General features: G+C 54.4%; 4 protein-coding genes across 4 annotated transcripts; 1 reads left to right on the top strand and 3 right to left on the bottom strand.

Annotated features, from left to right (window-relative positions):
• Nucleotides 1–903: 903 nt before the first annotated feature.
• KRP23_10490 (uncharacterized protein) lies at nt 904–1,961 on the top strand (the record flags this gene model as incomplete). The annotated part of the gene is made up of 3 exons (XM_067880947.1): nt 904–964; nt 1,036–1,458; nt 1,522–1,961. The coding sequence occupies 3 exons, from the start codon at nt 904–906 to the stop codon at nt 1,959–1,961; spliced, it is 924 nt and encodes a 307-aa protein (XP_067741238.1).
• Nucleotides 1,962–2,592: 631 nt separating this feature from the next.
• On the bottom strand, nt 2,593–3,678 carry KRP23_10489 (Omega-6 fatty acid desaturase, endoplasmic reticulum isozyme 2; the record flags this gene model as incomplete). The annotated part of the gene is made up of 1 exon (XM_067880946.1): nt 2,593–3,678. One exon carries the CDS (start codon nt 3,676–3,678, stop codon nt 2,593–2,595), a length of 1,086 nt encoding a protein of 361 aa, XP_067741237.1.
• A 317-nt stretch (nt 3,679–3,995) lies between these two features.
• KRP23_10488 (Wee1-like protein kinase) lies at nt 3,996–6,167 on the bottom strand (the record flags this gene model as incomplete). Its single annotated transcript, XM_067880945.1, has 8 exons — nt 3,996–4,110; nt 4,188–4,337; nt 4,415–4,491; nt 4,555–4,641; nt 4,708–4,918; nt 4,996–5,105; nt 5,174–5,351; nt 5,440–6,167. 8 exons carry the CDS (start codon nt 6,165–6,167, stop codon nt 3,996–3,998), a joined length of 1,656 nt encoding a protein of 551 aa, XP_067741236.1.
• A 138-nt stretch (nt 6,168–6,305) lies between these two features.
• KRP23_10487 (Calmodulin-like protein) lies at nt 6,306–11,971 on the bottom strand (the record flags this gene model as incomplete). Its single annotated transcript, XM_067880944.1, has 22 exons — nt 6,306–6,527; nt 6,587–6,857; nt 6,932–7,189; nt 7,270–7,394; nt 7,453–7,515; nt 7,585–7,752; nt 7,830–7,843; nt 8,294–8,462; nt 8,525–8,636; nt 8,696–8,751; nt 8,802–8,835; nt 8,911–9,026; nt 9,095–9,184; nt 9,257–9,280; nt 9,353–9,406; nt 9,473–9,734; nt 9,798–9,892; nt 9,950–10,000; nt 10,694–11,176; nt 11,250–11,486; nt 11,558–11,635; nt 11,702–11,971. 22 exons carry the CDS (start codon nt 11,969–11,971, stop codon nt 6,306–6,308), a joined length of 3,252 nt encoding a protein of 1,083 aa, XP_067741235.1.
• Between the last annotated feature and the right edge of the window lie 112 nt (nt 11,972–12,083).

Raw genomic sequence — 12,083 nt, 5'->3', positions numbered from 1 at the left:
AGCAGCAGAGACTCAAATAGTACTAGAGGAGAGTTGCACTGTGGTCCACCAGCGGGGTATGGAGACACCCACACAGCACCGGTTCACAACGCCATGAAGAAGCGCGGCGTGCATCCTGCCTCCAAAGCGCCGAGCACGGCGGCGGCCTCGAGCATCTGGATGGCGTCCAACCTGCCACGAATGGCGCGGCATGTTGTCCTGTGTGGTTCAGAGCGAGACTGGCCACCTGGCAAGCGCCCAACGCGTGTCAATCTTCGCTGGTAATCGACCCAGCCACCACGACGCCAGCAGCAGCGATGAGGGCGAGCGCGCCATGTGGCAGCGCGACGAAAGTCTGACGGCAAGTTGACTCGACGACAGGGCGGCAGGCGTGCGGCAGTACAATACCGTGCACGAGACTCTCTTGGTTATTACCGCGGTGTCGTGTCACGCTGCCCGATCGCCGATCGGGGCGAGGATACCGCAAGCAGCAGCGCTAAAAGGTCCGCCTCCGTTTAGGTGGAGCGGTAGAGGTCGCCTGCAGTCTGGCTGCGGAGACCTATACCATTTCGCCCGGCGTTGCGCCGGGAAAGCCTGAGGAAGTCGCCTTTTGGCCAATTATAGCTCAGCGTCGCTTCGCGCTCTCGACGATACGACCGATAGTCCGAGACCGGCTCCTTTTCCTGCTGCTGCGATGCCGAACAAGTGGCGCGTGAGTAGCGCTCCCTCTTCATTCCCAAACGGAAGGCTAACCGACCGGAAACAACTAATTTCCTCGGTATCTGCGCGGCGGCAAGAGGCAGCAAGCGAGTGAACGAGCGAGGGATCCCCCAGCGACGACAGCGAACAGTGAACAGACGCGTGCGTGACGGACGGACGCGTACGAGGCGAAAAGCGATCGAAACAGGAAACTACAGGCAGCTCATGTGGACGAAACTCGCCGTGGCGAGCGCGCTGCTGCTGATACAGGGGACTGCGGCGCAGGGTACGTCCAGCTCGATGTAGAGAGGCGTAGATGGTTTTCTGACTTGCGCTGGGTGTTGTGCATTCGTGTAGACTGCGCGTACACTGTCAGTGTGCTGGATGTGGCGGGCGTGCAGTGCGTAACCTCGACGCCCTGCTCGGGGACGTACTACGCGTCGGGTCTGTCCCAGGGGGTGGGCGCCTGCCCCACCGGCACGGCCTGCGCGCTGCTGCCGCTGACGCCCATCATGGGCTGCGCCGCGTCTGGCCGCACGGACCTCACTTACGTGAACGCGGACGGCACGCTGACCAAGGATGGCAAGTCGGTGACGCTCTCGGGCGCGTCGTCTACGTCCTCGGACACGACCACGACGGCCCCTACCACGAGCAGCACGAGCTCTACGACCAGCTCAAGCACGAGTTCAACGACCAGCTCGTCGACCAGCTCATCGACGAGCAGTGGCAACGGAAGCAACGCGGGCTCCGGCTCCGGATCAGCCACCAGCAGCACCAATGGTAATGCCTTTTCTGCCACCAGTACCAATTCTGTAGATATTAATCCTGGCTCTGTCATTGTAGGGAGCTCAGACGCCAGCAGCAAAGCGACTGCCGACAACAGCACCAGCAACTCGGCGTCCATTTCCGCCTCGTCGGCGGCCTCCAACGCCAACAGCTCGACGTCCAACTCGTGGAATTCCGAGTCGGGATCCGGCAGCTACACCATCTCACCCGGCAGCAGCTCAGCAAATCAACAGGCTGAGTTCAACCCCGGGTCCATCCTGAGCGACGGCTCCAACTCATCCACGTCTTCGTCGGGCGACGGCCTCGGTCTTGGCTCTATCATCGCCATCGTCGTGGGCTGCTTAGCGGTTGTAGCTATCGCGGCCGGCGCGCGGCTGCTGAAGAAGGGCAAGGAGACCGATGGCGAGCTGGAGACGCCTGCGGGAGCGCTCGAGGACTATAACAACGGAGGTGGCGGCAGCGGTATGACTCCCAAGGAGAACGTGTTGCTGCTCTAAGTTATGGCCAGCGGCAGATGATGTTTTTGAGAGGAATACAGTGACTGTGCAAACTTTGTGAACACGAGAAAGCGCGTTCATTGCGTGAACCTGGTGAATACAAGTACATGGCGCGGTGCATTCAAGAAGGAAGCAGAGCGAGGGAAGTGGTGGCGTTGGGTGTTCGGTGTTGTCGTGGATAAATGCATGGAGCTGTGGGCGTTGGAAGGTGGGGAGAGTTGGTAGCACGTGTGAATAGTAGCTCTCTGCTCTCCCACTCAGATCTCTACGATCACTTATATACGTGCGTCGACGCGCAACGTCGTCTAGTTTACTGCGCAGCTCGGACCCAGCGAAAGGCTGTCCTTGCATCGTCTTTCATCTCTTCCGTTGCTAAATTTTGCTCATTTATCCCGAGCCTGTCCGTGACTTCTGTAGAAACTACGAGACAGACACATGAACAAAATACATGAACTCTTGCGTGTTGGACAGATGGATGGATGGATGCCTTGCGAGCCTCATCCGTCAGTTTGGTGCGCTGACGATGTCAGCGACCCCCACGCGAAACCGCGTGCGCTAGTGATGCCGCGTTCTTGTCGAAGGACCATTTGTTATTACTCTCAATGAAACCTCCGATGTTGCTACGTGCCGCTTAGGTGGCCTTGGTCTTGGTCGCCGCCTCGGACGCCGCCTTGGCCTCCTTGAGCGTGAAGAGCTTGGCGTCCGGGTCCACGACGCCGTAGTTGGCGTACAGTCGGCCGACGCGCCAGAAGGCCTTGAGGATCGGCTCGTCGCTCTTGCGCACGAGCTCGGGGAAGGCCTGGTGGAATGCCGCCGTAGCGCGGTTGAGCTTGTAGTGCGGGATGATGGGGAAGAGGTGGTGGATCTGGTGCGTGCCGATGTTGTGGCTCAGGTTGTCGATGAACGCGCCGTAGGACCGGTCCACGGACGACAGGTTGCCCTTGACGTAGGTCCAGTCGGAGTCTCCGTACCATGGGGTCTCCTCGTCATTGTGATGCAGGAAGGTGGTGATCACAAGCATGCTGCCGAACACGAAGACGGGGCCGTAGTAGTAGAGCGCCATGGTCTTGAGACCGAACTGGAAGCTCAGATACACGGACAGCGCCAACACGGCGAAGTGCGCGGAGAGCGAGATGACGACGGCGGCCACCTGGCGCACAAACAGCGGCTCGAATGGGTTGAAGTGGTTGACCTTGCGGGGCGGGAAGCCCTCGACCAGGTAGGCGAACCACGCGGCGCCGAGCGCCAGCACGAGGTTGCGCGACAGCGGGTGGTCGTCGGCCTTGCGCTGCGGGTAGAAGATCTCGTCGCGGTCAATGTTGCCCGTGTTCTTGTGGTGGTGGCGGTGCGTGAGCTTCCACGACTCGAAGGGCGTGAGGATGAGCGAGTGGATGAAGGTGCCCACCACGAAGTTGAGCAGGTGGTAACGCGAGAAGGCGCCGTGGCCGGCGTCATGGCCCACCGTGAAGAAGCCCCAGAACACGATGCCCTGCAGCAGCACGTAACCGCAGCAGAGCGCAGCGTCCAGCGCCCACAAGCTCTCGACCACGGGCAGCGCGCGCGCGTAGTTGAGGCCGAACGCCAGCGCCACGGCGATGGCCACGATGCGCACCGTGTAGTAGAGCGACAGCGGCACCGAGGCCTCAAAGCACTCGCTGGGCAGCGACCGCTTGATCTCCGTCAGGGTCGGGAACTGGTACGGCTGCTTAGTCGCCATGGCGGTGGAGACGTCGGTGTCTGATGCGCCGCACGTCCTGGAATGAGCTCTGCGGACGTGTGGCTGCGAAACCACCGTGGAGTCATAGATACCCTTCGCCATAGTTCGGGCAAGTCGAAGTTGGATGGTGAACAAGGCACCGCCGGGATTCACGATGACATCACGCGCGTACCGTCTAGGACGCACACGCCATTCAGCAAAGCCGTCCCGCACGCGTCCCGCATTATCGGCGCTGCTCAACGCAATGTGTATTTTATTGTTTTATCATGCAAGTAGTGTACCGACGTGCAGACTTTGGTGGGGTTGAAAACTTGGTTTTAGCGGAAGGGCAGCACCACCTCGTGCTGCAGGATGTCTTCGGCGAGAGGCCGCTGCAACGCGTCCGGGTGCAGCATGCTGGCGATCAGGTGCTGCAGCGAGTTGGAGTATTGTCTGCAGTGAACAAGTGAGCAAGCTTGTCAGCAAAAGAAACGAGGCCGCGGGGTGGCAACAGAGTATCACGTTCGTACCGGAACATCACGAGGTCTCCGTCGCGGATCTTCTGCCATTCTTCGCCGCCACTCGCCAGCGTCGTTCCAAGCGCGAGCTCATAGATTGTGGCCCCCAGCGCGAAGATGTCGCCGGCGCGCAAGTTATTCCGGTTGCCTTCTAGCAATTCGCTGCAACGAACAAGGAAGTGACACGTTAACTAAACAGCCCCTTGCCTCGGCAAGTAGCTAGGGTAGAAAGCACGTACCGACTAAGATACCGATTGTCGCCCTCTGTGATCTCCATGCTGCCGTCAAGGTGAGCGACGGTTCCCAGGTCACCCAACTGCACGCATCAAATGTGAGCTCCAAAACCTAGACATTTCGGCAGCATTCGAGAGCAGCTTACCTTGTAAACCTCTTCCGGGCCGACCAGCACATTTTGTAGCTTGACGTCCATATGGACCATTTTCTTGCTGTGCATGTCGTAAAGAGCCTACATAAATCAAAGACATTGTTAGTTCCGGTCAAGAACAGGAATCTAGAAGACAAAAAGATCTACCTGAGCAATATGGCACAGCAGCTTGCACAGCGTCTCTTCCGGGATCTTGTGCGGTGCGTACTTATTGGCAAAGCCAGCCAACGAGCACCCCTCCAGGTTTTCAAGCTGGATGTAGAGCAAATCGTCTTCTATCCAGGCGTCGAAATAGCGGACAACGTGGTTGCTGCTACTCAGCGCTGCCAGCGCCTGCACTTCTCGAAGAGCTCGCTCGCTGTGGTGCAAGCACAACAACAAACGTAAGTGCCTATTTACGCAAAGCACCAGCAAACAATGCACAGCTCTGCGTACGTGTCTGCCTTCCCGCGAAAATGGCGCTTGCTCTTTTTCACCGCGTACACCCAGCCATCAATCTTTTTCATGCACTTGTACACTTTCGAGAACGAGCCCGAGCCGATTAACTGCCAAGGAGAACACCACAATTCAGTACTGTGCACTGATGGCAAACGGCAATAGATAGACAGCATACCCCAAGCTCGGAGAAATCCGACAGATACTTGGAAACGGGCGATCCACTCTGTCCTCCCACCCACGCAGAAGGGAACGACCGTCGTTTGCGCCTGGAAATCTTTTTCTTCCCCGAGTCGGTCTCCGGCGCGAACGGGTTCACATAACTCTCGTCGGACAAGAACGACACCGCTCGCTCTCTGCAAAAAAACCAACAACCACATGAAAAAATAGAGCACACACTAGTGAGCAGCACGAAGACACGCTCTCACCACTACAATCACTCACCCGTTGGGTCGTGGTCTCTTGGCATTATTCACCACCACGTTCACCCTCTTCTTCAGCGGCGACCCCGTGTCCATTGATGATTGGCTCGAGAAAGACGGAGGCCCCTTCCTCGCGTGCCGAACGTCCATGTGGGTCATATCCTGCGTGAGGTTCTGTACTTGTTCCTCCTGTACCACATCCGCTCCGCTATTGAGTCTCGGTCTCTTCTTCAATGGGGAGGGAGTCGTCGGGTTGGACAGCGGGATGACGGGCTGGTCTCTGGGCGTAAGGAAGTCCATGTCGTCCTGGCTGAACTGGTGCATCTGGGGCGTGTAGCAGCCCTGGCTCGTGGGCGGCAAGCCGAAGCGCACGGGCGTGTGGGTGGGCTCCCAGTCGGGCTCGCTGCGCTGGCTAGAGAAGTCGCTCTTCTTAGGCCTGTCGCTGCTCTGGGAGGCCGCGAGTATGGGTTCCTCGCTGCTCTCGTCGTCCATGATGTCGTAGTCGATGCGTTTCTGCACGGGCTCGTCGTCGTGCTCGTCCATGGCGGCGCTGCTGAAGCTATTGCCCTTGGCGGAGGCTTCGAGAGACCGTCGCGCCTTGCGCAGTTTGCCTCCGCGCTGGCGACTGGACTGGGAGAAAAAGTCGTGGATCGAGCGCTGCTTTTTGGCTCCGCTGCTGCCGCTGGAAGGGCCCGAAGTCTGCGACGAGCCGCTGCCGCGCGCCTTACTTCGCAACGCATTTAGCAGCATAACGGCAGAGGTGGACAATTCAACAATGACCCGGATCGACGTTTCCCGCCTTTTCGTATGCTGTCTGAGAGGTGCTAGGTTATGATATAAGATAGGTAGTGGTGAAAGAGAAAAACTATGAGCTTCAACGTGGAATGGCTACACTTTCTTCTTGTTGAGCAAGTTGAGCCCTTGGAAGGTCTTCACCAAGCGACTTTGTTTCTTGGTGCGTTCCTGCTCTTCTAGTCGTTGCCGCTCGGCTTCGAGCTCCGCTGCTTCTTGAGCTGTTTGGGCGCGCTGGGCGGCTTCTTGCTCTTGCCGACCTCGCTCCTGCTGCTCGGCTTCCAATGTGCCCTCATCCAGAGCGACCTGAACGAGTTCCTAGAAAGGAGAGACTCGGTTAGTGCAGGGAGTTGCGTTGGGATTGTTGCAACACATACCTTGAGCCCCATGCGATCACCGACGAGCCGGAGTGGAAGCGCTTTCTGCTCACCGCTGGCAATCGCGCGCCGACTGTACTTGGCGGAAGCGTAGAATTCGCAGATCTCACAATCGTGAAAAACGCGACAGAGACGACAGGCGTCATCGAGTGTTTCTGCAGTACCACGACCAAACTTGCGGAACGATCGCTCGTACGCGTCATATTGGCGCAGAATGGAGGCGTGGTCGGCATCTGCTTGGATCGCACGGAGGTAGTAATCGTCAAGGACGCTGTATTTAGCGGCAGCAGTATCGAGAAATGTTATACACTGTTCAAGTCGTTTGGCAATGCTATGTTGACGTACCTTTGGGTAGGAATGGGAGGCATGACCACTAGCGTGGCGTCCGCGCTGCACTGGACCGTACCGACACGACCTACATACTTGAATGCCGAGTAGACGCCAAACACCTCGACCTCTGCGAAATGGAGGAAATTCCTGTTTTGTAGTTGAACTCGGACGAACTGACCCACAGTGTTAGCTGTAGGGAGCACCCACTCCGTCATTCGTTTGTTGGTTCGGAAGAGCTCGAACGCGCTCGACTGAACTTTAGCGGCCCGCAAGCTACATCGACGCAAGGATTACCAGAGATGGTTTCGTAAGCACTTTTGAACGTGGTAATGTGAAATTACTCTCGAGCTCACCCTTCTTTGCCTTCCACGTCTTTAAACGCAAATTCACTCACGAAGATCCAGCACGGGAAAAGACGACCGCTGTACTCACTCCTGCTTTTTGATGGGTTCAACGGCTCGTCCGTTCGATTCCACAACTGAAAGAGTACAGGTTAGTTTCGCGCAAGAAATGTATCCAATTGGCCTGCTGCATACCCGAATTTTTTCTATGACGGCAGGCTGGCCAAGATCCACCTCCCACCACGGCTTGTCTTCATGCTACAAAGCAATTATGCCCAAAACCAGTGAGTATGGTAATAGCGAGAGAGTAAAAACCCTCAGCCTTACATGAGTGTGGATGCAAGTCGTTAAAGCACCCCCAGTTTCCCCGTTGACAGCCAGGTGCGGTCCTTGTTCGTTGTAGACGGTAATCTGACGACATGGCTTGTGAAATGCAAGGTTGTAAGGTTCAACGTGCAGGCACTTGAGTAGCTCTGGTTTTTCCAGAAACGCGCGCTGTGCTCAAGACACACAAACCGATCGGGGTTAGTATGTTAACATCCTTACTACTATCAACAAATATATATACGTACGCTGGCATCGTGACCTGTACATCCATGATTATTGCGACCCCAGGTGTAAAGTTCTCCGTATGAGGATACAGCGGCTGTATGGCTTCCTCCACACGCCACCTGACGAATTCCAACCTCATCAAGCTCTGGGATACGCTCCCACGACAAAACGTACCGACTAAGTGCAGTAGCACCCCCACAGATATACACCTGACCACCACGTAGCTTCTTGCTTCCTCTATTGTATTCTGACGTGACCTCGGTGCAAATTGCGGAGTGTGCTGTTCCGCATGAGACCTGCCATACCGACACTTTCTTGTTCACAAGATCTCTTACCAGCGTTGGAACAACGATCGTATCGACCACGTGAGGCCCAAGCCCAAGGCGGCCACCATTTGCGGATCCCCACATGAACAATTCCCCTGCCGTTGAGACTGCTCCGCTGTGCGAGGCTCCGCAGGACACGGATCGTATTCTTCGTTTACCAGGGAATTTGACCAGCAGTGGCGTCAAAGAGTACTGCTTGTACTCGTCCTCAACAATTCCGACACCCAGTTTTCCATTGCATGCCGACCCCCAAGTGTATAGCGATCCGTCCGAGTCAATTGCTGCACTGTGCGAGAAGGAGCAAGATACCTGACGCAGGCTCACATCCTAAAAGCACGTGGAAGATGCATTAGTTTACAGATTGTCAGCGTACAGACATACGTTCGCACATTGAAAGCTTCGACGCGCTGGGGGTGGTTTGTGTCAAAACAGATAGCTCCTCGCTCGTTCGGCTGAAGACCCAGGCGTCCACTTGCACCAATTCCACATGTGTAAAGGGATCTAAAAACGCAGGTGAGTGTGGGTTGCCAATGCCAACAAATTCAAGAATCCGTCCGTACCCATCTTGCATAAGCAATGCCACGTGGGACCCCCCTGCAGAAATATTTGCTACGGCCTGCAAAAACAAATCAGCACCCGTCTTCACTTTTTATAGTATATACTTACCACAGCTCCTCTGGGTGAGTGAAGCGGTGGTCCTCTTCGGGTACCAACAAAATACAAAGATCAGATCGAGGCACTTGCACACTACCGGTACGTTATTTTCCTGTCTTACCTTGAAGTAACTCCGCTCATATCAATCCGGGAATTTTCACCTCGAGCTGTAAACTCAGGGATTGTATCTTCCAACTGAACAACCCTCCGAGCAGCCCTGGACTCGTATGCTCGATCCTACACCAAGGTTGTCCACAAGGACTTAGCCGAAGGGGCCTAGTAAAATGATCCGTCGCTTTACTCACCGCGCGGTCAACTTTTTCGATGATTTTGGCTTTTGCATCCTCTTCACGTTTGGCATGTCGGTTGTCGCGCGATATTTTGACATCTGCCCACTGCAAGGAAACAAGTTAAGTTTACTCCATCAGAAAACGCTCCATTGATGATTAAGATGAGGCATCACATACTCCTTGTAGTAGTTTCTCTTTTTCCTAGCACAGAAACACAAAAGGGCCATGAGTTATGACAGCTAAGCCAACTCTGGACAGGCAAAAATGTACCACTTGGAGGAAATTAATCTGTTTGTCTTGAGTGCGCTTTTTGTCTGCACTGTATTCCTGTTCATGCACATGTACGTTTTGTGATTGCGAGGGTTGTAGAGAATCACATTTTTATCTTTGTACCTTGATCATATTTTCCGATTCTTTGAATGCGGTGTGACCCTCTTCACCTTTTACCTCGACTTCAAGCTCGAAGCATTCCCCCAGCGTGAGTGACAAATCCATTTTGGTCAGATGATCGAGCTTAAGCCCACGCAGTTGGCCAGACGTAACCAGCTGCTCATATTCAATCTTGGGTAGGAGCACTTGCTCCATGAACAGCAGCCGCGTCGCATTACTGGGAGGTGGTTCCCAAACGTCGTAATACGTGACAACTCGTTTCAACCTTCAAAGAAGCAAGTTATCGAATTGAAATCACGCCAGTCCGTTTATATGGGTATCCACCTACCTTTCATAGTGTTGATTCTCTTCGTTTTGTCGAGCTTCATGCTCCAGCTGTTCTTCTTCTCTCGCTTCCACACCAGGATCATGTAGCCCTTCTAGCTGTAGTCAAAGGCATCAGACAAGTTTTGACTATTGCTGTATTGTTGAAGGCCATACCTGTGCGGGGGTACACATCTTCTGAAACGCTGACCGAGGGGTACTCTTCGACTGTACGCCATTATCCGATTGTTTCTCTTTTCTTTTCTTCGTGTTGGTACCTTCGAGATCATCATCTGAGTCGCTGTCAAATCCAGTTAGGCGCCGAGCTGATGCCTCCCACGTATTATTTCTCCCTCCCCAGCTATAAACACTTCCCGAACTTGTCACGGCAAAAGCGACACTATCGCTGATTGCACCATGCACGACACTTCTACCCCACAAAGGCCCCGTATTTGTCATCAAAGATGTTGATCGAAATCTTAAGCTCCGAACAAATTCCCGGTTTTCAAAGAAGAGCTTGGCAAGTTCTTCCTCGCCTTGATTGCTCTCGTCACGGGTGAACTCTTCAATTTCGGATGTTTCTGTAGGTGCGTTTGAGTCAACATGTTGATCTCCCTCGTTACGTTCATTCGGCACCTCTCTCTCACGAGACATTGCTCGGATATGCATTTTCGTCTGGGAAATTGTCTGTTTGTTCAATTTCGGTGGACTCTGGAACTTCCAGCGTTTATTTTCTAATCTTCGACGAACGTATTTGGATGCCGAAACACTGAGCTCGTTACCTGCTCGAGGCGGAAGAGCATTCTTTGGCTTTGGCAGGACTTCACTTATTTCCGGCATTGGGTCCACTGCTTTCTTTTGTTTGTTTACCTTTGCTGCTGCGCGTGACTTGTTTTCCTGGGCTTGATCAGTTGGATTTACCCGATAAGACCAAATCTCGCTCACAGCCTTAAACCCTGGGAACAGATCTTCGTCTCTAGTGACAGGATTTCCTGCAAACTGATCGTACTTCCCACTTCCCATAACGTACACCTGCCCCGCTGCATCAAGCGCGGCTGCTAGCTCGTCTTCAGCTCGAATAAGTGCTTTGCGACTCGACATTTCTCGAAACTCTTTGTCTCGCTGGCGGTCCAGAAATCTTTTCGCTGCCTCCAGCGCAACAGCCTCGCGAGCCTCCTCTTCGTCTAAAATCGTCTCTAGCATTTGCTGCATCTTCCATAGCCGTATATGCTTCGGTACTTCTATCCCACGGTTCGTAAGCTCTTCACGTACATCTACGAGACGAACCCACATCGAGCGAAACTCCTTGTAATCAATGTATCCGCTCTTGTCCTTGTCATATTTCTTGAAAATCTTCTCCTGCTTTTCATCGCTCACGTCCATGCCAAAGTACTCCAGCACATCCTATTTACACATCCCTCATCAGTCAAAACCACGAGTAGGGTTTCGCCCCACATCACTTTGACCAAGCTCGTACCGCAAACTCTAATGCATCAATCTGACCCGTCCCGTCCTCATCAAACAACTCGAAAGCGTCCCTAGGACCCAGCAAAGCCGACGGAGAGAACCCCAGGGTGTTACCTGACACAGGATCTACAGCAAACATGGCCATCTTGAACTCGGCGAGGTCAATTTCGCCTCCGCCGTCAGTATCACATCTACGAAAAATCCGCAGGGCTTTTGCCCCCGAGATGGAAATACCCAGATCCGGTAGCTACACAGCAGCAAGCACAAAAAAGTCAACAATAACACATTTTTCAATGGTACATTTTGAATCCTCCGTACCATTGCCAGAAACTCGGATGCAGATATGTTTCCCGACCCATCCGTGTCGTATTTCTTGAACAGCTCCTCTGGCGATAACTACGTGGCACGCGGCAGTTAGCACCTATTTCCCTCCTCTACCTGACTTGAATGAGTCACCCTCACCTTCGAGTTCAGCACTGCAACTTTCCTCTTCTCAGCCTCGGCTGCTTCCGCCTCGTTCAAACTCTCGTCCCCCCCGTCCTTCGCGTATCGCTCGATGGTCGCCTCGTCGTCGCTCTCGTCGCTGTCGGCTCCGAACAAGTCCAAGTCCCCATTCTTGCCCTTCGCAGACGAAGCTGCCGTAGAAGGAGACGGTGCAGCCAGAGATCCTCCTCCTCCTTCCGCTACGCGGCTGCTAGTGCGCTGCCGCTCCTTGCGTCCGAAGAGCCCCATAGCACGAGCCACGTTGAAGTGGCGATTCAAAACAGCCAATCATCGTTAAGTGATGTGGTTCACTTAACCTGGGTACACTTTTGAATCCATTCTGTACCCACTGTTGAAGACG

This window comes from Phytophthora ramorum (assembly GCF_020800215.1).
Source record: "Phytophthora ramorum isolate Pr-102 chromosome Unknown Phyram_PR-102_s0010, whole genome shotgun sequence".
NCBI lineage: Eukaryota > Oomycota > Peronosporomycetes > Peronosporales > Peronosporaceae > Phytophthora > Phytophthora ramorum.
The sequence above is the reverse complement of the archived record's forward strand: the minus strand, read 5'-3'. Positions and strand labels throughout refer to the sequence as shown.